Raw genomic sequence first — 25,275 nt, forward strand, 5'->3', positions numbered from 1 at the left:
GAAAGATCTCTAGATCCAGACTGACGCCTGGGGGAAATTTTAAGGTAAGGAATCTGCAATTAGATTTCTTGATCAGATAAAGCTTTTTTGGAGAGAAGGTTGCTTTTTTTAAATTTAATTAATAAAAGAACGCTAATGGACTATGAGAGTTAACTTTTAAATGCATTAACAGGAATTCTGCAATTAAAAACGTAAATGGACATTTATGCAATAAAACATTAATGTTAACACTTTTTTGCTAAAAACGTTTTGAAGAACAACTATCTTATAAATAAAATTATACATGTATATTTACGCTACACCAGAAACCAAACAAACTTATAATTACATAAGCACATCATTACACTTACTTTTTCCTACTAACGCACAACAAAAAAAAGTGTCAAAAATAAACCTGCATTCACATCCAAAATGTGAGACCTTTTGGCTATGCCAATGCTCGTTATTGCTACAGTGCCACTACCCTGGTTCTTAGGGTTATTTAACTGTAGTACACTCAGCCCTAGAGTCAACACAGAAAGTAGGGATGGCATATTTAAACTAAGGGATGCTTTAGATGCAAATATGTTAGCATTAAATCTACACAGGTTATATATAATTAAGTATAAAATACAGTTACATTAAGCTTTCAGCACCGATGCAGGTATCAAGAAGTGAAATATGAGCAAAGATTTCAGCCTAAGAGTGTTTTTAACTTGGTTTGCAGGAAGAAGTTACAGCCGCAGAAAAATAAGGTACGGTTGGGTCTGTGTGCTGACATATTGCGTGCTTTGGCCAATTAATTAAAATTTTGGGTTCAAAAATTACTTATGAAGAACTTTTAATATACTGAAACTTACTTGATCATAGGATAACGAACATCATTTGTACAGTACACAAAGCAAAATTCTATAGGTAATTATATAAGTTGGCTACATCGGAGTTGTACCCAGACCATATTGTTTGGGGTCAATGACATGTTTTTATGCTGATTTTGTCCATGGGACACTTAGGCCCAAACTCCTGCAGCACAAACCCCCTGGCTGCCAGTTTACAGTACCACCGTATGGATCAGGGAAGGGCGTTGTCTGCAGTTAGGGTAATATCTTTGTCCATATGTGAATTCTGCTCAAACATATTTATAGTTCATTAATGCAATGCCTTTATTATTAGGGTGAGCGCTCTAAGGAAATGTGGTAATCTCAGACTGCACTACTGATTGTGGTTCCTGCTTAAAAATCTGTACACATTTGCAAAGTATTATAATATGAGGTTAAGTATAATACTCGCAGAATGTTCAGATTACATACAAATATTTGCAGAAGCTTGAAAGATTGAGGATTCTTTGCTTTCAAAATAACGAAATAAAACGTTTACAAAAAAAATTTAACTAGGAAAAACAAGTTTTGTTAAACACTTTTAACTACCATTTCTTTGAAGCATAATTCAGTAAAGTGGGTTGATGCATGCTAGTAGTTATAAAAACATTAGTAATGGAAAAATCAGTGTAACCAGTTTTAACAAGATAATGGGAAACATGAAAATAAAGAAGCATTGGCAAAGTCAATAGGTTAAACATTGATGGGCAGCCTTTTGGTTCTGTCAATGTGTCTTGTTTTGACATGGGTTTTGTAAAACATTGTTGTGGGAGCTGCCAGTCTTATTGTTATAACAACCACTGGCAAAAATAAAAAATAATTTCGGTCTCAAAAAGCACACATTGCCACAGTAGTTCTTGGCACTGAACAAAACTATTGTGTGCCGATATGCTCCTTGTGAAAGAGCACAATGCTGTCCTTCACAGTGAAGTCAACCAATAGAGAGACAGACTTAATACAAACAAAAGATCTTGGTTAACGACAGATCTAAGTAGGGGCCCAATACTCATATCAATAAAAAAAAAAAAAAAAAAAAAACACACGAGTGCACCCATGGTTTATGTCCATGGATTTGTGCAGAATTACTTCTTTCATGAATTACCAAGAATATACAGAAGTAGGCAAGGAAATGACACTCCTAGAAAATATTTGTGAACTGCATTTTAGCACGGATAAATATTTGTGTGTAGAGTTGCTAAAGGGAAAGTCTGTTGTGTTTAGAAGTTCGTTCCCTTCAACAACTTTTTTTGCCAAACATGAAATACATTTTACTTCTGTCATTATCAGAAATACATTTCCAAGCTTTTTCAGTAAGGGAAAACATTAGAGAAGAACTGGTGAAACCCCTAAAACATGCACGTTAGTAGGTTTGCACAGACTAAAATAGGCGTCCCAACCCTGAAACTATTGCTTACTGCTACCTCCAGCTACAGTATGTACATGTCTGGAAAGGTGGCAAAATAAGGTAATAGCTAGTATTCAAACCTTACTATAATATGAGCCCTGGCAGAATCAAAGAGTCTATTATCAGAGCTTTTACATATTAAGATTGCAGTCATAATTGGCTGCTGCACTATGTGGCACCAAAGAGACAAGTGGATTTTGTCAGGGGACAAGGAGATTTATGAAGCAACATGCCCCATGGACAAAGATATATATTTTGTTTAAATTCCACACCTCTGATTGAGCGTGGGCAAGCAGTGTTTAAAATCTAGTTACGACTGGACTGCAGTTAAGTACAGGAGGAGGAGGGAGGGGATTTGCCCAAACCTAGAAATATTCCTGGCCTTTGTAATGAATGGAGGCATATTTTTAGTATGCCAACATAACTTATTAGGCTTTTTAAAGTCGAGCCCCATCAGTCTACTAAGTCACAGAACGGACAATTTGAATATGCACACTATTAGGAATGTGTATTCAATTTACAACCACAAACGATAACAGATGAACTTCTTAGCTGCTTCTCTACTGCAAAACCAGAACAATGCAAAACATCCTCTAAAACACAACTGCCGTGCTCAGCATTTATAACATTATCTTGCTTCTCACTTGCTTTAAAAACACCCCCTTTTCCATTTCCAGAAAGGTAAAAAGCAAAGGCTATAAGAGGGAACTTTAAGGAAAGCAGTGAGACCTGAACAAAAAGAACACCATGCAAACATTTTCCCAAATTAAGCACATCTTACTTAGCTCTGATAAAGGTTCACAAATCTATCACAAAGGCTAGTTTTAATAATCTATGCCACTGTTCCGCATTATATATCACATGGGAAACGTATTTTAGCTGCTATGAAAGTCTTGAGACATCTTCTTTAGAGTTAAGGATGTTTAACTACTACATACATATATCCAAAGCTCTGATGAACATCTCCTACGAATATGATTATGATTATATCGGGAGAAAATCTTCCAGTCAACATGCATAGTCTCCGATATGGTCAAAGCTCATTGGTGGTGCAAAACAAAAGATAGATGGCTGTGGTCTGAGTGTTCAGAGAGTGTACTATGATTAGTTTGTGTTTTTTCTAGCTGTGAACTCCAGAGAAGCAAAAAATAATCACATTTGGGTTAGTGGTTGTTCCAACGAGGGCTAACTACTCTAGGAGCAGAGAAGACTCATACCTTGTTTGTGAACCAAAGAAACGTATTAAAACTTTGCAGGCTTCATGAGCTTAACTAAAACCGAATTGTAACTGTTTTCATCAGGCTTGGAGATGCAGCTCTTAAATTTCCTAGGAATCCCTCGAATGGAATGTGCATGTCAGGTTGCCTTTAGATCAAGGAAGTATGTGTGTGCTGCAAGCATCGCATGCATTGTAGCATTAAATATTAGGGAAACTGGAAAAATGTATTTTGTAATGAGTGATTAAAAGTAATTGAGAAAATATAGGAACATAACCAGTCTTAGTCTGACATGCGTTTTTGGTAAAAGGATTCTTCTGACTTAGAACAAAGAACTATCAATGGACAAGTATGAAAGGTGGCAAAATGTGTGCTATATGTGAATGCATTGAAGTGGTCATTGCAGAGATAAGGAGGGGGGTCACATCATATGCTAGCGCATGTCTGCAGACCCTCCTTACAGTTTACTTAAAGCATTTCAGTCTCACAACTTATTTTAAGGGACCTGATAAGGACTATGATCAGTACATTAAGGGCTGACTTTCCCACTCTCTGGTCTCATAAACAAGGCCCTTAAAACACAAACTACTCCCAGGCACAAAACATTTACTTGGCAGTTGGTACAGGTGACACTGCCCGCGGGGCAATGAATAAGTAATTGTACTTCTAGAATTCGTGCTTACTGGATCACTGTCTCTTTACTGCAGTCTGAGGAGTCGAACAAAACACCCATGACTTTTCACACACTTGAGGAGAGCCACCTCACATGATATTAATGATCCTCAGTCTTGAACGGAAATGAAAATGTCACTTACCCAGTGTACATCTGTTCGTGGCATCAGTCGCTGAGATTCACATGTTCTGCATTAGCTCGCCATCTGGTGTTGGGTCGGAGTGTTACAAGTTGTTTTTCTTCGAAGAAGTGTTTTCGAGTCACGGGACTGAGTGACTCCTCCTTCTGTGCTCATTGCGCATGGGCGTCGACTCCATCTTTGATTGTTTTCCCCGCAGAGGGTGAGGTAGGAGTTGTACTATAGTAATAGTGCCCGCGCAATGAAATGTGTAAGCATGTACCTATGAAAGGTTTAAATAATATATATACAAATGTACAAAATTGGAGGTAACTTCTGAACTGCTACAGGCTTCCGGGGAGGTGGGTGGGCACATGTGAATCTCAGCGACTGATGCCACGAACAGATGTACACTGGGTAAGTGACATTTTCAGTTCGATGGCATCTGTCGCTGTAGATACACATGTTCTGCATAGACTAGTAAGCAGTTATTTCCCCATAAGCGGTGGTTTAGCCTGTAGGAGTAGAAGTTGTCTGAAATAGAGTTCTTAATACAGCTTGACCTACTGTAGCTTGTTGTGCGGATAGCACATCTATACAGTAGTGTTTGGTGAATGTGTGAGGCGTAGACCATGTGGCTGCCTTACATATTTCATGCATTGGGATGTTTCCTAAAAAGGCCATTGAAGCACCTTTTTTCCTTGTTGAATGTGCCCTGGGAGTAATGGGCAGTTGTCTTTTTGCTTTAAGGTAGCAGATTTGGATGCATTTAACTATCCATCTGGCTATACCTTGTTTTGATATTGGGTTACCTGCATGAGGTTTTTGGAATGCAATAAATAGCTGTTTAGTCTTTCTGATGTTCTTTGTCCTGTCAATGTAGTACATTAATGCTCTTTTGACATCTAATGTATGTAGTGCTCTTTCAGCCACAGAATCTGGCTGTGGGAAAAAAACTGGTAGTTCTACCGTTTGATTTAGATGGAACGGTGAAATAACTTTTGGTAAAAATTTTGGATTAGGTCGTAGGACAACCTTATTTTTATGTATTTGTATAAAAGGTTCTTGTGTTGTGAACGCTTGAATTTCACTTACTCTTCTTAAAGATGTAATGGCGATGAGAAAGGCAACTTTCCAGGTTAGGAATTGTATTCCGCAAGAGTGCATGGGTTCGAAAGGTGGGCCCATGAGTCTTGTTAGGACCACGTTTAGGTTCCATGAAGGAACAGGTGGTGTTCTTGGTGGTATAATTCTTTTAAGACCTTCTATGAATGCTTTGATGACTGGTATCCTATACAAGGAAGTTGAATAGGTAGTCTGCAGGTATGCAGATATTGCTGCAAGGTGTATTTTAATAGAAGAGAAGGCTAGCTCTGCTTTTTGTAAATGGAGCAAGTAATTTACTATATGTTTTGGAGTTGCGTCTAGTGGTTGTATCTGATTATGATGGCAGTAACAAACAAATCTTTTCCACTTACTTGCGTAGCAGTGTCTAGTGGATGGCCTTCTGGCCTGCTTTATGACTTCCATACACTCTTGGCTAAGTTGTAAGTGTCCGAATTCTAGGATTTCAGGAGCCAGATTGCTAGATTCAGCGATGCTGGATCTGGGTGTCTGATCTGTTGGTTGTGTTGCGTTAACAGATCTGGTTTGTTGGGCAGTTTGATGTGGGGTACTACAGAAAGATCTAGCAGTGTTGTGTACCAGGGTTGTCTTGCCCACGTTGGTGCTATTAAAATGAGTTTGAGTTTGTTTTGACTCAATTTGTTTACTAGATAAGGAAGGAGAGGGAGAGGAGGAAAAGCGTAAGCAAATATTCCTGACCAGTTCATCCATAGGGCATTGCCTTGGGAGTGCTTGTGTGGGTATCTGGACGCGAAGTTTTGGCATTTTGCGTTCTCCTTTGTTGCAAATAAGTCTATTTGAGGTGTTCCCCAGAGTATGAAGTAGGTGTTCAGAATTTGTGGGTGGATTTCCCATTCGTGGACTTGCTGGTGATCGAGAGAGATTGTCTGCCAGTTGATTCTGGATCCCTGGAATAAACTGTGCTATTAGGCGAATTTGATGGTGGATTGCCCACTTCCATATGTTTTGAGCTAATAAGCTTAACTGCGTAGAATGTGTTCCTCCTTGTTTGTTTAGATAATACATCGTTGTCATGTTGTCTGTTTTGACAAGGATGTATTTGTGGGTTATGATTGGTTGGAAGGCTTTTAGTGCTTGAAAAACTGCTAATAATTCTAGATGATTTATATGCAGTTTTGTTTGATGTATGTTCCATTGTCCTCTTATGTTGTGTTGATTGAGATGTGCTCCCCACCCTGTCATGGAAGCATCTCTTATTACGTACTGTGGCACTGGGTCTTGGAAAGGCCGCCCTTTGTTTAAATTTATACTGTTCCACCATAGAAGCAAGAGGTAAGTTTGGCGGTCTATTAACACCAGATCTAGAAGGTGACCCTGTGCTTGAGACCACTGTGAGGCTAGGCACTGTTGTAAGGGCCTCATGTGCAGTCTTGCGTTTGGGACAATGGCTATGCATGAGGACATCATGCCTAGGAGCTGTAGTATTGTTCTTGCTTGTATTGTTTGATTTGGAGACATGTGTTGAATGACTCTGTAGAAATTGTGAATTCTTTGTGGAGTTGGCGTTGCTACTCCTTTTGTTGTGTCTATTATGGCTCCTAGATATTGCTGTACTTTGCTTGGCTGAATGTTGGATTTTGCAAAGTTGACGGTGAACCCTAGTTTGTAGAGGGTTTGTATGACTTGATTTGTGTGGTTTGAGCATTGTGTGAGCGAGCTGGTTTTGATTAGCCAGTCGTCTAGATACGGGAATACATGTATTTGCTGCCTTCTGATGTGTGCAGCGACTACTGCTAGGCATTTTGTGAATACTCTGGGAGCGGTTGTTAAACCAAAAGGCAATACTTTGAATTGGTAATGTATTCCTTTGAATACAAACCTTAGATATTTTCTGTGTGATTGATGTATTGGTATATGGAAATATGCGTCTGAGGTCTAGGGTTGTCATGTAGTTGTGTTTTTTGAGCAATGGTAACACTTCTTGTAGTGTGACCATGTGAAAATGGTCTGATTTGATGAATGTGTTTACTACTCTGAGGTCTAGAATTGGTCTCAGTGTTTTGTCCTTTTTTGGTATCAAGAAGTACAGAGAATAAACTCCTGTGTTTATTTGTGTGCTTGGTACTAATTCTATTGCATTTTTTTGCAGTAGTGCTTGAACTTCTATCTCTAGAAGCTGTGAATGGTGTTTTGATAAATTTTGTGATTTTGGTGGTATGTCTGGAGGGAATTGCAGGAATTCTATGCAATAACCATGTTGGATAATTGCTAGGACCCATGTGTCTGTAGTTATTTCCTCCCATGCTTCGTAATATTGACCTATCCTTCCCCCCCACTGGTGTTGTGTGGGGGGGGGGGGGTGAGTGACGTGTGAGTCACTGCTTGTTGGTAGTGGTTTTGGGGCTTTGAAATCTTCCTCTATTTCTAGGGAATTGCCCCCCTCTATACTGGCCCCGAAAGCCTCCCCTGTACTGTCCCTGGTAGGTGGACGGTGCGGACTGTGAGGTACTAGCTTGTGTGGCCTGACCCCGAAACCCTCCTCTAAAATGTGTTTTGCGGAAGGTGGTATAAGATCCTCTGCACTGCGGGGAGTAGTGTGCCCATGGCCTTGGCAGTGTCCGTGTCCTTTTTGAGCTTTTCTATGGCTGTGTCGACCTCCGGACCGAACAGAAGTTTTTCGTTTACTGGCATGTTAAGTACTGCCTGCTGAATTTCTGGCTTGAATCCAGACGTTCTGAGCCATGTGTGCCTACGGATGGTAACCGACGTATTAATGGTCCTTGCGGCTGTGTCTGCTGCATCCATAGAGGAGCGTATTTGATTGTTGGAAATGTTTTGACCCTCCTCAACAACCTGTTTTGCTCTTTTTTGTAGATCTTTTGGGAGATGTTCAATGAGATGCTGCATCTCATCCCAGTGGGGTCTGTCGTATCGCGCTAGCAGCGCTTGTGAGTTTGCGATGCGCCACTGGTTTGCTGCTTGGACAGCGACCCTCTTCCCGGCTGCATCTAACTTTCTGCTTTCTTTATCTGGGGGAGGTGCATCCCCAGAAGTGTGTGAATTTGCCTGTTTTCTGGCAGCCCCTACCACCACAGAATCTGGTGGCAGCTGAGAGGTGATGAATACAGGGTCCGTAGGAGGCGCCTTATACTTTGTCCACTCTAGGCGTTACTGCCCTACTTTTAACAGGCTCCTTGATGATCTCTTTTGCATGGCGTAGCATGCCTGGGAGCATAGGCAGGCTTTGGTAGGAGCTGTGGGTGGAGGAGAGGGTGTTAAATAAAAAGTCATCCTCTACTTGTTCAGAGTGTAGTTCCACATTATGGAACTGAGCTGCTCTAGCCACCACTTGTGAATAGGCTGTGCTGTCCTCGGGTGGTGATGGCCTAGTTGGGTATGTGTCTGGGCTGTTATCAGACACTGGTGCATCGTACAAGTCCCACGCGTCTTGATCTTGGTCATCGTGGCTCATGGCGGTGTGAGCTGGTGAATGTGATGGGGTGTAAGTTGGCGAAGCCGGAGTTACAGGTGGAGGCGAGGGAGGAGGTGTTACCTTTTGTGCTGTTTGTTGCTGAGGAGCCTCTAGTGCTCTAAATTGAAGTGTTCTCTTTCTTTTGACAGGTGGAAGGGTACTGATCTTCCCTGTCCCCTGCTGAATAAAGATACGCTTTTGCGTGTGATCCACTTCAGTGGATTGCAGTTCCTGTTCGAATCTGTGTTTTTTCATTTGTGAAGACATAGAATGTTCAGTATATGAGCCTGAAACTGGGTCTGTTGGTGCTTTTTTCGGCTCCGAAAACCCTGTGGTTTGTCTTTTCGGCTCCGAGGTAACCTTCCTCTTCTTTTGTGCCGAAAAATCTTGGCCTCTATGGTCTTCGGCGCCACTGTCTCGGCGTCGATCCGTGTCGACACCGAACTCTCGGTGTCGATGCTTCTCTTTAGCACTCTCTCGGTCCCGAGGAGGCTGCGTGCCGGTGTCTCGACCGGAGTCGGACGATCTCGACACTGAATGGGCCTTTTTCGGTGCCGATTGTTGGTCACCGGGAATTTGGGTTGAGCCATGGCCGGTTGGCAATGGCGTCCCCTGGGCCTTTTTGCCTTTTTTAAGTTCTGATCTCGACGTCTTACTCAGTTTTTGTATTGTCGAGTTCGTCGGAGTCTGAATCCTGGATGGAAAAGGATTCCTCCTGTTCCTCTTCTGTCTCGAACTGTCGATGCTCCTTTGGCGTGGACGCCATCTGCAGTCTTCTTGCTCGACGGTCGCGCAGAGTTTTTCGGGACCGGAACGCCCGACAGGCCTCGCAGGATTCTTCGCTGTGCTCGGGTGACAGGCACAGGTTACAGACCGAGTGTTGGTCCGTATAAGGATATTTGTTGTGGCATTCGGGGCAGAATCGAAACGGGGTCCGTTCCATCGGCGTTGTTCTCCACGCGGTCGGGCCGACTAGGCCCCGACGGTGTGCCGAAATCTACCCCGAAGGGCTCCGAAGCGCTTCGATGTTCAATGCGTCATCGTATGTGTTTATCTCGAACCGGATCGCAACGATACCGTCGAAAATCTTCCGTTTTCAGCTATCTTTCCGTTCCGAAACTCTGAGCGACAGGAACACGTCCGAACCCGATGGCAGAAAGAAAACAATCAAAGATGGAGTCGACGCCCATGCGCAATGAGCACAGAAGGAGGAGTCACTCGGTCCCGTGACTCGAAAACACTTCTTCGAAGAAAAACAACTTGTAACACTCCGACCCAACACCAGATGGCGAGCTAATGCAGAACATGTGTATCTACAGCGACAGATGCCATCGAACTATTAGTTATAAAATATTGACCATTGTACAGCATAATCAACTGTAAGCTCTCAGAGGTTAGTTTTATAAATACACACAGCTCAAGCTACAGACTCAAACGTGTGTAGTTCATGTAGTCAGGTTCCTGCTTTGTATTATCAGCTTGTTCATGTTATAAAAATAAAACTGCAAGTCCCAAAATGCAAAGCTAAAACAAAATAAATGAGCGAATCACGCATCGAACTAGGGAGCTGGACAACTCTATGAATTCTACTTACAAGGGCTGGTTTCCAACTTGTATCATGTTATAAAAATAAAACTACAAGTCACAGAATGAATGTGTGTGCTGCAAAGAATGTGTAAAAGCAGATCAGAGTGCATATAATGTAAAAATATCGCAGTAACTCTGATGATTAATGTTCTTTCTGGAGAGAGAACGTATTTTTTTCTTGAGGAAGATTGAAGGTAGCAGAGAGGTTTATTGTGCCTGCTCCAAAGAACATGTGCTACGCAAGTCACAAAGTGCATATAATGTAGAAACAATACTGCCGATAGAGTTCACACAGAGTGCTGGCTAGTGGAAGACAAAGTCATCGTAAGGTAGCGCACAGGGTTTATATGCCTGCTGCAAAGAGCGTGTACTAAACAGATCAGAGTGCATGTAACGTAGAACGATTCGCACTATGAGCGCCATGGCAAGCAAGAGAATATACTTTTGTCTACTGGAAGCTTGGAGTCATAAGATAGCACACAGGGTTAATATGCCTGCTGCAAAGAACGTGAACAAAGCAGATCATAGTGCATATAATGTGAAAACTATACTGCTGATTGTGCTCTGAGCGCAGACTAAAACAAGCATTTGCAACGCAACGGGTCAAGTTAGAGCTATTAGCGTTGTAAACTCCTGACTTTTTTTGCCAAACAGATTGAAAGAAAAAAAGAAAAAGAAAAAAAAAAAAGCACGATTGTGCTATGTAAAACCCAACAAATATATAAAGATAAAGTAGTGCAGAAACCAGGCTGAAAACATGGAGTCTTGCATGTTTTCAGTACTCGGCTGGTGCGCTCTAGGAGGGCTAAACACCTGAAATGGCATGACCTACGCATGCCTTTCACAAATGAAATCAAGAGGATTTTAAAAAGGCAAGACCACGAACCAATGAAAGTGACAAGCATGACATGGGCGTGGTTAAAAGCCCAAAGAGATTACAACAGGGAAAGAGCGCTTGTGTGCTCGACCCTAAAAAGTAGTTTGCCTATGTTGAATTATATCAGCAGTCGTGCAATTATCCCTGTAACAGGGTCAGTGTCCAAGGCGGTAACCAAACCGCCCCACGGCAGGACAAACAAAGCATTTGCCAATTATATCAAGTGATTTTTGAAAGGCAAGCCCACGAACGAATGAAAGTGATGGGTGTGGTTAAAAGTCCACAATACTTACAACAGATCAAAGAGCTTGTATGCTTAACCTAATTAAGTCATTAGAACGAAAAATGTAATCAGACAAAACAAAATTAAACATTTGAACTGAACTGCACATCAGATGTTTTCAAACTGTGGGATTTCTTGCACCACCAAAAGTTGTGAAGAATATTTTGCAACTAGTGCGGATATACAGCTAAGTACTGCATGAAGAATTTTATTTCATTCTTGAATTTAAGATTACTAAAAAAGGGGGTCATAAAAGTGGCTATTAAAGTCTGCATTGCCTGCTCTACCCAACTCATCTTTCTTGGTCCAATTTCAAATGTATTCATATTTATAAATAGTTGATGTTGCTTTTTCCAAAACTATACTGTAAGGAAATGGCTCCCTGTTGCAGTTACCCCCCACTTTTTGCCCGATACTGATGCTGACTTGACTGAGACGTGTGCTGGGACCCTGCTAACCAGGCCCCAGCACCAGTGTTCTTTCACCTAAAAATGTACCATTGTCTCCACAATTGGCACAACCCTGGCACCCAGGTAAGTCCCTTGTAACTGGTACCCCTGGTACCAAGGGCCATGATGCCAGGGAAGGTCTCGAAGGGCTGCAGCATGTCTTATGCCACCCTAAGGACCCCTCACTCAGCACAGACACACTGCTTGCCAACTTGTGTGTGCTGGGGGGGAGAAAATGACTAAGTCGACATGTCACTCCCCTCAGGGTGCCATGCCAACCTCACACTGCCTGTGGCATAGGTAAGTCACCCCTCTAGCAGGCCTTACAGCCCTAAGGCAGGGTGCACTATACCACAGGTAAGGGAATAGCTGCATGAGCACTATGCCCCTACAGTGTCTAAGCAAAACCTTAGACATAGTAAGTGCAGGGTAGCCATAAGAATATATGGTCTGGGAGTCAGTCAAAAACGAACTCCACAGCTCCATAATGGCTACACTGAATACTGGGAAGTTTGGTATCAAACTTCTCAGAATAATAAACCCACACTGATGCCAGTGTTGGATTTATTAAAAAATCCCACACTGATGCCAGTGTTGGATTTATTAAAAAATGCACAGAGTGCATCTTAGAGATGCCCCCTGTATTTTACCCAATTGTTCAGTGCAGGACTGACTGGTCTGTGCCAGCCTGCTGCTGAGAGACGAGTTTCTGACACCATGTGGTGAGAGTCTTTGTGCTCTGAGGACAAACAAAAGCCTGCTCTGGGTGGCGGTGCTTCACACCTCCCCCCTGCAGGAACTGTAACACCTAGCAGTGAGCTTCAAAGGCTCAGGCTTCGTGTTACAATGCCCCAGGGCACTCCAGCTAGTGGAGATGCCCACCCCCTGGACACAGCTCCCACTTTTGGCGGCAAGTCCAGGAGAGATCATGAGAAAAACAAGGAGTCATCACTGGCCAGTCAGGACAGCCCCTAAGGTGTCCTGAGCTGAGGTGACTGACTTTTAGAAATCCTCCATCTTGCAGATGGAGGATTCCCCCAATAGGATTAGGGAAGTGCCCCCCTCCCCTCAGGGAGGAGGCACAAAGAGGGTGTACCCACCCTCAGGGCTAGTAGTCATTGGCTACTGCCCTCCCAGACCTAAACACACCCTTAAATTTAGTATTTAAGGGCTCCCCAGAACCTAGGAACTCAGATTCCTGCAACCTAAGAAGAAGAGGACTGCTGAGCTGAAAAACCCTGCAGAGAAGACGGAGACACCAACTGCCTTGGCCCCAGTTCTACCGGCCTGTCTACCCCCTTCGGAAGAAAACTGCTCCAGCGACGCTTTCCCCAGGACCAGCGACCTCTGAATCCTCAGAGGACTGCCCTGCTCTAAAAGGACCAAGAAACTCCAGAGAACAGCGGCCCTGTTCATCCAAGACTGCAACTTTGTTTCCAAAGAAGCAACTTAAAGACAACAGCATTTCCCGCCAGAAGCGTGAGACTTGCAACCCTGCACCCGGCGAACCAGACTCGACGGGTGGAGAAAACACTTCAGGGAGGACTCCCCAGCAACTCCGAGACTGAGTAACCAAAGTTGTCCCCCCTGAGCCCCCACAGCGACGCCTGCAGAGGGAATCCCGAGGCTCCCCCTGACCGCGACTGCCTGACTCTCAGATCCCGACGCCTGGAAAAGACCCTGCACCCGCAGCCCCCAGGACCTGAAGGATCGGAACTCCAGTGCAGGAGTGACCCCCCAGGAGGCCCTCTCCCTTGCCCAGGTGGTGGCTACCCCGCGGAGCCCCCCCCCCTTGTCTGCCTGCATCGCTGAAGAGACCCCTTGTTCTCCCATTGATTTCCATTAGAAACCCGACGTGTGTTTGCACACTGCACCCGGCCGCCCCCGTGCTGCTGAGGGTGTACTTTCAGTGCTTACTTGTGTCCTCCCCCGGTGCCCTACAAAACCCCCCTGGTCTGCCCTCCGAAGACGCGGGTACTTACCTGCTGCCAGACCGGAACCGGGGCACCCCCTTCTCCATTGAAGCCTATGCGTTTTGGGCACCACTTTGAACTCTGCACCTGACCGGCCCTGAGCTGCTGGTGTGGTAACTTTGGGGTTGCTCTGAACCCCCAACGGTGGGCTACCTTGGACCCAAACTTGAACCCCGTAGGTGGGTTACTTACCTGCAAGAACTAACCATTACTTACCTCCCCTAGGAACTGTGAAAATTGCACTGTCTAGTTTTAAAATAGCTATATGTGTTTTATTTGAAAAGTATATATGCTATTGTGATTATTCAAAGTTCCTAAAGTACTTACCTGCAATACCTTTCATGCAAAGTATTACATGTAGAATTTGAACCTGTGGTTCTTAAAATAAACTAAGAAAATATATTTTTCTATACAAAAACCTATTGGCCTGGAATTGTCTGAGTGTGTGTTCCTCATTTATTGCCTGTGTGTATGTACAACAAATGCTTAACACTACTCCTTTGATAAGCCTACTGCTCGACCACACTACCACAAAATAGAGCATTAGTATTCTCTTTTTGCCACAGTCTTACCTCGAAGGGGAACCCTTGGACTCTGTGCATACTATTCCTTACTTTGAAATTGTATATATAGGAAGTTGGCTCTGTATGCACTAACATCAAAAACACACCACCATGGTTAAATATAAAGTAACACTTAAAAAAATACGTTTAAACCAACTTCACCTAAATGCAATTGAACCAAAAGGGCTCTTATTAAAATTAATTTATCACAAGAAATACATTTATTGTTTAAAATATCAGCAGAGAAACAATATCTATTTGGGAAGCTCAGCTCACCAAACAAGTACTGTTTTGCAACCAGGTGAAGAAAGCGAACTTTGGTTTCTAAGTTAAGCAAGCGCAAAGAAAGGCAACATTAAATGCGCAACTGTCTCCTAGCAAACACATAACATGAAATTACAGATGATGGTCTATACACCTTTTTATCAATCCAGGACTAGTCTTTCTAAATCTACATTTAATTTGTAATCTTTGAAATTACACAGAAAGCATGGTGAGGTGTCACAGCAGAGGATTGATGTACAGTGGTTACAAGTTTTTTGTAATCCATTTTCATACTGCTTTTGATAGGGCGTGAAGAATAGTGGTATAAAACTTAAAAATTTGTCTTCCTTAAGAAATGGCCCCATAATGACTAAACTGCTACTGTCTTGTCACAATCGTATAAAATGCCAGGTAGCCTCCTTTCCAGAGTTCCAGAACCAACTAAACCACTCTCTCTTTGTAGGCAATGAGGCTAGCCATTCAGTTTGAAAACTCTGTAGTGCCATGCCCGTGCAAACTCTAGGGTCCAATTTAGCCACTCCAGGTATGTCCAATTTTCCTCAAGTATTCAATTCAGTAATGGCATTTCTCCACACCCATAAAAAGTACGAGATTCTACTAAACTAAAAAACGATCAATCCAGCTTGCACCACTTCAAAATTCCCATCATACCCATTGGCATATTGTCAATTTCACTTAATTTAGGCACAGGGCTGTCTTCCAGACTTTACAGCAGACCTATTTCAACCATTTTGAACAAAAGTGGTCTTTTTGTTGTATCAGAGTGAAACTAGATTATATGATCACCACAACTGGTGCAGAATCTGTATAGTAAGCACAATCTTCAACAATATGGACCCTCTTGATTTGTGAGAAGTGTCAGGCACCCAAGAACACATACTCTTCAACCATTTCTAGCTGGGACCCTGTAACATCCCATATAAATATCTTGGTCAAATCCGTATTTCATCTTGAATTAGCATAAGGAAATGCCTTTTCTACAACCCAATTTGGCATTAAGGACAGTATGATTGACTTGACACGCATGAAGGCTGGGGAACCTAAGACTTGTTCTACCTTGCTGCTCTGATTCATTTGATCCCTTGTTTAGATCATAATATTCCTCCCAAGAGCAAAGTGTTCAGTAAATAGAAAATGTAGTTCAGATTCATTTTAGTTCTTCACAATAGTCTTTGTAAGGAAATGCCTCCTTGGCATGGTTATCCCCTGACTTTTTGCCTTTGCTGATGCTATGTTTTGAATTGAAAGTGTGCTGAGGCCTGCTAACCAGGCCCCAGCACCAGTGTTCTTTCCCTAAACCTGTACTTTTGATTCCCCAATTGGCACACCCTGGCATCCAGGTAAGTCCCTTGTAACTTGTACCCCTGGTACCAAGGGCCCTGATGCCAGGGAAGGTCTCTAAGGGCTGCAGCATATCTTATGCCACCCCTCACTCAGCACAGACACACTGCTTGCCAGCTTGTGTGTGCTGGTGAGAACAAAACGAGTAAGTCGACATGGCACTCCCCTCAGGGTGCCATGCCAACCTCACACGGCCTATGCAGTATAGATAAGTCACCCCTCTAGTAGACCTTACAGCCCTAAGGCAGGGTGCACTATACCATAGGTGAGGGCACCAGTGCATGAGCACTATGCCCCTACAGTGTCTAAGCCAAACCTTAGACATTGTAAGTGCAGGGTAGCCATAAGAGTATATGGTCTGGGAGTCTGTCAAACACGGACTCCACAGCACCATAATAGCTACACTGAAAACTGGGAAGTTTGGTATCAAACTTCTCAGCACAATAAATGCACACTGATGCCAGTGTACATTTTATTGTAAAATACACCCCAGAGGGCACCTTAGAGGTGCCCCCTGAAACCTAATCCAACTACCCGTGTAGGCTGACTGGTTCCAGCAACCTGCCACACTCGAGACATGTTGCTGGCCACATAGGGAGAGTGCCTTTGTCACTCTGTGGCCTGTAACAAAGCCTGCACTGGGTGGAGATGCTATCACCTCCCCCAGGAAGGAGCTGTAACACCTGGCGGTGAGCCTCAAAGGCTTACCCCCTTTGTTCCAGCACCGCAGGGCACTCCAGCTAGTGGAGTTGCCCGCCCCCTCCGGCCACGGCCCCACTTTAGGCGGCAAGGCCGGAGGAGATAATGAGAATAACAAGGAGGAGTCACTGGCCAGTCAGGACAGCCCCTAAGGTGTCCTGAGCTGAAGTGACTAACTTTTAGAAATCCTCCATCTTGCAGATAGAGGATTCCCCCAATAGGGATAAGAATGTGCCCCCCTCCCCTTGGGAGGAGGCACAAAGAGGGTGTATCCACCCTCAGGGCTAGTAGCCATTGGCTACTAACCCCCCAGACCTAAACACGCCCTTAAATTTAGTATTTAAGGGCTTCCCTGAACCTAAGAATTTAGATTCCTGCAACTTACCAAAGAAGAGGACTGCTGAGCTGAAAAACCCCTGCAGAAGAAGAAAGAAGACACCAACTGCTTTGGCCCCAGTCCTACCGGCCTGTCTCCTGCCTTCTAAAGAAAACTGCTCCAGCGACGCTTTCTCCAGGACCAGCGACCTCTGAATCCTCAGAGGACTGCCCTGCTTCCAAGAGACCAAGAAACTTCCGAGAACAGCAGCCCTGTTCAACAAAGACTGCAACTGTGTATCCAGAGGAGCAGATTTAAAGACCCCTGCAATCCCTGCAAGAAGCGTGAGACTTGCAACACTGCACCTGGCGACCCCGACTCGACTGGTGGAGAAACACCTCAGGGAGGACCCTCCGGCGACTCCGAGACTGTGAGTAACCAAAGTTGTCCCCCCTGAGCCCCCACAGTGACGCCTGCAGAGGGAATCCCGAGGCTCCCCCTGACCGCGACTGCCTGACTCTAAAATCCCGACGGCTGGAAAAGACCCTGCACCCGCAGCCCCCAGCACCTGAAGGATTGGAACTTCAGTGCAGGAGTGACCCCCAGGAGGCCCTCTCCCTTGCCCAGGTGGCGGCTACCCCGAGGAGCCCCCACCCTTGCCTGCCTGCACAGCTGAAGAGACCCCTTGGTCTCCCATTGAATCCTATTGCGAACCCGACGCTTGTTTGCACACTGCACCCGGCCGCCCCCGCGCTGCAGAGGGTGTACTTTTTGTGTGGACTTGTCCCCCCCCCCCTTCCCCCCCCCGGTGCCCTACAAAACCCCCCTGGTCTGCCCTCCGAAGACACGGGTACTTACCTGCTGGCAGACTGGAACCAGGGCACCCCCTTCTCCATTGAAGCCTATGTGTTTTGGGCACCACTTTGAACTCTGCACCTGACCGGCCCGGAGCTGCTGGTGTGGTGACTTTGGGGTTGCTCTGAACCCCCAACGGTGGGCTACCTTGGACCACAATTTGAACCCCGTAGGTGGGTTACTTACCTGCAAGAACTAACATTACTTTACCTCCCCCAGGAACTGTGAAAATTGCACTAAGTGTCCACTTTTAAAACAGCTTATTGTGTTTTATGTAAAAAGTATATATGCTATTGTGATTATTCAAAGTTCCTAGAGTACTTACCTGCAATACCTTTCAAATGAGATATTACATGTAGAATTTGAACCTGTGGTTCTTAAAATAAACTAAGAAAATATATTTTTCTATAACAAAACCTATTGGCCTGGATTTGTCTCTGAGTGTGTTCCTCATTTATTGCCTGTGTGTTTGTACAACAAATGCTTAACACTACTCCTTGGATAAGCCTACTGCTCGACCACACTACCACAAAATAGAGCATTAGTATTATCTCTTTTTGCCACTATCTTACCTCTAAGGGGAACCCTTGGACTCTGTGCATACTATTCCTTACATTGAAATAGTGCATACAGAGCCAACTTCCTACAGTCTTCTTCATTTAATTCAAAAGCACTGAAGCTCTCAATCTACACAGGAAATCCCCAAAACCTTTCAAGAGACCCTTCCATCAAATGGATGGATGTTTCTAACATTATCCATTTAAACACTACATCTTCTGTCTTTTCCTAAATTCGAAACAGAAGAATGAAAATAATAACCCGGTTTAAAAACCTTTTTTCATTTGTCGTTGAAAAAAAAAAAAAAAAAGTAGGATTCATTTTTGCATCCTTTCCTTCCATGACGTTCCTCCCCTCAATTGCCCAGCAGCCTCCTAGAATCCTTTTTGGCTAGGCTTCTGGATGCGAATGTGCTAGGTCTTTTTTCCTGATAATTCAGCTTTGAGTGAACTCAAAAAACATTTGTCTCTAGTGAGTCACTTTGTTCGCCTTAGGAGACTAAAATTGTTATTCTAACATCATGAGACCACTATTTACACTTTGTAGCAACTTAGATCAGTTTAGCATGATTCCTTGCCTTTTAAGACATACATAATTTGTAGCACACAAATTAAGACTTCAGAAGCCATGGTGTAAAACCGAGGCTCTATCTTTAAAAGCCATATCTCACCCCTATTGCATCTCAGAAGGTAAGGCAGTTACGACCTATTCCATTGTTTGGCAACCATTTGGATTAGACAAACACCATCTCTGGCATGTCCACTGAGGTGCTATTAGAATCATGGTCATCTGAGATGCTCAGCATTTGTTTAGGACTAGTGAAATCAATGGTATGGTGAAGGTCATAGTGATGGGGAGCAGGAAGCGTAACCACATTTCCTGAACTTCTTCAGCAACCATGTATTTCCACGTGACTTAGTACCTGGACATGTGGTATTGCCCTTTTTATTACAAACAAACCTACAGCTGGTGTGTATCCCATATTGGAAAGAGCTCTCCTACAATGGAATGATCAAATTCCCATTTAGGAGATATCCCGATGCCTTATAATGCACCTGCTTGTATTTTGACTTTCTCCACTAAATTTGCTACTAAGCAAATATTTTGACCTGTCCAATGGCACATATCCTGTACTAAGTTGCGTAATGGTTAGAATTTGTTCATTTTGTTTGTGGATGTAAAAATTGTGGCAGTGCTGCCTGCGGGTACTTGTACCATTTACTCCCTTTAACTTGGTCTGAAAACCCTTCACAGCTAAAAAGAACCAATTTCAATTTCAGTAGTTGTAGGCATACAGTTTCACCCAATGACTCAGTTGGTGCAGATGACAAACCATTTTTGTATGTCCTAAGTTACAACAGCTTGATCAGGTCGCCTGTGACCCTGAATACACTACATAAGTAGGAGATACCATCCCCACCAATGTCATAACTGTTCTTACAGTAAGTGACGGATCTAAAATGGGGAATCGGTTTCAGAAATGGCAGATTTTCTGCTGTCTTAGTTAATTATAGCAGCTCCCATCTAAGTGTCTTATGTGGATATAATTTGTTGTGAAGTGTGAATTTGTTCCATGTTTTAGGGATGTTAGGGAAGGCCTGTCCTCCGGCTCTGGTTCGGTGCTTGCATGGAATGTGTGTGAGTAGGAGTCCTGCAGAGGGATATGGGTGGGTGGCGGAAGGTGATGAGACTGTTTAGGTAATTACGACATAAGTTGTGTGGTGCCTTGAATGTGTGAGTGAGATGTTTGAATTGGGTGTATTTGGGAGCCAGTGGAGCTCTTGAGTTGCAGTGTGATGCATATACTGTCTGAGAGGTTGAGAAAGAGTGGCCCACAAGTTTGGATGATTTGTAGTCTTCAGATGACTTTCGTGGTGAGACAGGTGTAAAAGGGGTCCCCGCATATCAACTTGCTGGTATTAAGGCAGTGAGCATATTTTTTTTCTGGTGTTGCTTGGAAGCCATTTGAATATCTTCCTTGTCATCTTTACTGTGTGAAAGCAAGATGAGTTGACTTGTGCAGGCACATCCAGTTTGCTGTCTATAATGATTGATTATGAGGTGTAGAATATGTACCGCCTCTGCTTCTGACATTTTGCTCAAAACTGCTATCTTTCTTCCCATCGGGACCTAGACTGCCAGATGAGTAGCTGAACATTTTTTTATTTTTTTTAGGAACCACGTAAGGCAGATACTTTTATGTACGTGATGCAGAGGTTCATTAAAAACATGCATCTTCCTGTTCCTCCTACATTTGTATCCTATATGTATCTGCTGCTCTGGGAGTCTATCTTCCTAATGAGGTCAGTATAATGTGCAATCAGGCAGGATATTTTTCTATCTAAGATTGAGAGGAATCTGTACTGTTTCTAATTTTTCCTGAGTCAAATAATCATCTTATGTCTCCAATTCCTATAGCATGCCATATAGTGAAGGTAAATTGGGCCTTCCACAGTGCCCAACTCAATGTTTGATTATTACTGCCCTTTAATGGAATAATGTAGACTTTTTAGGCATTGTATAAAGCCATTTTGTTCCTTTGCAAGAACTTGTGCAGCTAAAATGTTTTCTGATGATTTTCAACACCATGTCTAAGTTTGTTTCAGTGTTGTTAGAGATAGATTGATTACAAAAGTGAGCTATTCTTGTCGCCCACTGATGCACTTTAATGTCAAAGATGTTATCAATGTTGCAAATTGGTATATTTACCACTGAGTCATGCATTTGACTGAAAAGTTTAATCTGCAAAGTCACTGTATACTTCAAGCATTTCAGCACAAAGGATTCTTTCCCAGAAAGCTCTGCCTAAACTGGATAGTGTGCCTATAGGACGATAGGAGGATGCCATAATCCGCAGACTGTAGCAGAGAATAGCAAGTTCACTCAAATTTTCTACCCGTTTACATTTTAAACAAGGAACTTATGCTTCTGTTTAGTGTATGATGAAAAACATAACGCACACACTGTGTGCATCATTCAATGTAAACTTTCAATGACAACTAAGCCAGGCCCTAAATATCTTTCAACGGTCATTCTCTTCACACCGTAAAGACAACAAAAAAAAACAAACAAAAAAAAAGCAATGAAATACAGCATCTGAAAACCTGCATTCTTTACAACCTGGATCCAAATGTGCTCTATCAAAGACTGATGTGGATATTCTTTTTTAGATGTCCAAGTGGAAGAATACCGGACATAATTTCCAAACACACCAGTGTAATAATGAATTCAAAGAAAGGGGACATGCATTGGGGAATTGTTTGTAGTTGTGAATGGGTAGAGGCTGTGTGTCTGATCACTGCCCAAAAGTAAAGGTAACAGCATTCGAATAGGATATAGAATAGGCTCATACACCAAAACTACAACCTATTATCATAGTGTGTTTTCATATCTTGAACGATACCAAAAGATATACTGTATGATTTGGGTGACAATCAAGGAATTTAACAATATCCACAATTAAAAGGAACATACCATAGCTGTGATTTCATCGAAGGACTGCAAAAACTCAACAATCTTCGATTTGTGAGAAGGCTCCACACGGGCAAAGCAGCGGGCATTCATGCAGGCATCTCTCTGGGCAGCTGGAGAAAGCTCATCAAATTCACGGCCAGTGAAAGCTTTTTCCGAGACATCTTCATCCTCCCGAAAGATACCTATCCGACGACAAATGGCAACTGCCGTTCCCTTATTGTCTCCAGTAATCATGATGACTCTAATTCCAGCTTGCCTACACATTTTCACCGATATTGCTACTTCTGTTCTAGGAGGATCCAGCATGCCAACACAACCTACAAATGTTAAATTGGTCTGAAAAGAGAAAAACAGTTGTAGTTGTCAGACAGTATCAGCAGGCCATGTGACATTAACTGCTTTTCAGGTATTCTCAATGGTAAGGAGGCCTTTGAATTAAGACCAAGAAAAACAAAGGAAGACGTATATCATATCTAGGAATGAGTAAAGTTAGCTTTGCCAGATTATATCAGTTGGTCCAATAGCCTCTTCTTGAAGTACTATAACCAATCATAAAAATATAGATATACCACAAAGATAAAACATTTGCTATGCTCGAAGACCATAGCTACACCTGAGCCCCTGCTTCACTGGATCCAAAAACGGTCTCAAAATAAAAATCACCCACTTATCGTACAAATTACTTACCTTCGCTAACAAAATATCTGGTAGAGATATTCTAGTTGCAGATTCCTTACCTTAGAATTTCCCCCAGGCGTCAGACAGGATCTGGAGATTTTTCTTAGAACAATACCCTTGTGCGTCGGTAGGTGGCATCGGTCGACTCCGCGGGAATCGTAGTCACCGTGATGACGTCGGGAGTAGTATATAGATGCTGCCCTCACACAGTGACGTCAGTTTCTTTTAACGACTTTCCACACCAAAGAACACTGAGAATGGTGCGCCAGAGCTAAGGACCTGAAAGGGGGAATCCCTGCCCCTAGAAATCAGTTTGCAAGCGGGGAAGGTGGGTGGTAAGGAATCTGCAACTAGAATATATGTTTCTACCAGATATTTTGTTACCAAAAGGTAAGCAACTTGTACATCTGATAGAGACTTCTAGTTGCAGATTCCTTACCTTAGAAAAGATACCCAAGCAATGCCATCCTCAGTGGTGGGCTGCGAACCAAGATCATACTAGAAAGTCCTGTATGACCGAATGACAAATAGCTGTCTCGATGGACCGGACTGACCAGGCAGTAGTGCTTAGCAAACGTGTGCAGGGACTCCCACGTAGCCGCCTAGCAGATATCCAGGACAGGAACTCCGCGTGCTAACACCGTGGAAGCAGCAGGTGCTCTGGTTGAATGAGCATGCAAGCCTTCAGGAGGTTGCTTCTTGGCCAAAGCATAGCACATTTTGATGCAAAGAAGCACCCATCGAGAGATGGTACACTTCTGCACCGCCTTCCCTTTTTTCACACCCACATACCCAACGAAGAGTTGATTGCCTGCCTGGAAATCTTTAGTACGATTGTGGAAGAAGGCCAACGCTCTTTGGGTCCAGACAGTGGAGTCTCTCCTCCTCATGGGAAGGATGTGGAGGTGTGTAGAAAGTAGGCAAAGTGATGGACTGGCCTACATGAAAGGGTGTAACCACCTTAGGAAGGAAGGAAGGAAGCCCTAGTGCGCAACACAACTTTGTCAGGGTGCACAGACAAGTATGGAGGCTTTGAGGAAAGGGCCTTTAGCTCACTTACCCTGCGAGCAGAGGTGACAGTGACCAGAAAGACAGTTTGAAGGTGAGGAGCTGCAAGGGACAATTATGCATTGGCTCAAAGGGGGGGGGTACGCATCAAATAAGTAAGTACAAGATTAAGGTCCCACTTAGGCACGATAAATGGAGTGGGAGGAAATAAATGGGTAAGCATTTTAGGAATCTACTCACAATAGGAGATTTAAAGAGTGCTGATCAGGTAGCCTAAGAAAGGCCGAAATGGCAAATAAATAACCTCTAAGGGTGCCCAACGCAGAGCTCTGCTGGGCTAAAGAAAGAATGAACAGAAGAACCTCACATAGAGGGGGGAGAACAACAGATTTGATGGTACACTATGCCACAATTTTGTTCCAACAACAGGCTTATACAGTTTCAGTTGATGGACGCCTGGCTGCCAAGATAACATTGCAGACTTCGGGTGGAAGGACAAAAGCCGTCAACTGTTGCCGCTCAATCTCCACGCATGAAGGCAGAGGTTGGACAGGTTTGGGTGAAGAACCGTCCCCTGTTGCTGCAACAGAAGATGCACCCAAAGAGGCAGTCTGAGTGGAGGATCGATGGACATGCTCAATAGCTCTGGATACCATACTCTCTGTGCCCAGTCCGGAGCCACCAAGATGACTTGGGCCCGGTCGTTCCTGATTTTCTTGAGAACTCTGGGGAGAGGAGGTATAGGTGGAAAGGCGGACAGAGTTCCACTCGAGACTAAAAGCGCCTCCGAGCGAGTGACGCCTTGGAAACGCCAACGTGCAAAACAGCTGACATTGCGTGTTCTCTGCAGAGGCGAACAGATCTAAGGCTCTCCCCACTGCTGAAAGAGACCTTGCGCCACCTCCGGATGAAGACGCCATTTGTGATCAGCTGTGAATCGAGAGCTGAGTGCGCCCGCTCTGGCGTTGAAGAAACCCGCCAGATGTTGAACCATTAGGGTAATGCCCTGATGTTCCAGCCACGTCCAGACGCGTAGTGCCTCCTGACAAAGGGTCCCGGACCCTACTCCACCCTGTTTGTTGCAATACCACATGGCAGTAGTATTGTCCGTGAACACCTGCACCACTTTCCTTTTGAGAGAGGGAAGGAATGCTTTCAACACAAGCCTGATCGCCCGGAGCTCCAGCAAATTGATATGGAGCCTGTAAGGAAATGCCTCCTTGGCATGGTTGCCCCCTGACTTTTTGCCTTTGCTGATGCTATGTTTACAATTGAAAGTGTGCTGAGGCCTGCTAACCAGGCCCCAGCACCAGTGTTCTTTCCCTAACCTGTACTTTTGTATCCACAATTGGCAGACCCTGGCATCCAGATAAGTCCCTTGTAACTGGTACTTCTAGTACCAAGGGCCCTGATGCCAAGGAAGGTCTTTAAGGGCTGCAGCATGTCTTATGCCACCCTGGAGACCTCTCACTCAGCACAGACACACTGCTTGCCAGCTTGT

General features: G+C 43.8%; 1 protein-coding gene across 3 annotated transcripts in view; it reads right to left on the reverse strand.

Moving 5' to 3' along the window:
- Window positions 1–25,275, reverse strand: part of ATP2A2 (ATPase sarcoplasmic/endoplasmic reticulum Ca2+ transporting 2) — a 263,413-nt gene that overhangs the window by 81,832 nt on the left and 156,306 nt on the right. For all 3 annotated transcript variants that reach the window (XR_011199488.1, XM_069214880.1, XM_069214879.1), the window contains exon 14: window positions 22,089–22,424. Coding sequence is in view for 2 of the 3 variants with exons in the window: in XM_069214880.1 (XP_069070981.1) it covers window positions 22,089–22,424 (336 nt within the window). In the remaining variant the exon portion in view is untranslated. The remainder of the gene's footprint in view (window positions 1–22,088; window positions 22,425–25,275) is intronic.

Source organism: Pleurodeles waltl, chromosome 11 (assembly GCF_031143425.1).
Source record: "Pleurodeles waltl isolate 20211129_DDA chromosome 11, aPleWal1.hap1.20221129, whole genome shotgun sequence".
In the NCBI taxonomy this organism is placed as follows: domain Eukaryota; kingdom Metazoa; phylum Chordata; class Amphibia; order Caudata; family Salamandridae; genus Pleurodeles; species Pleurodeles waltl.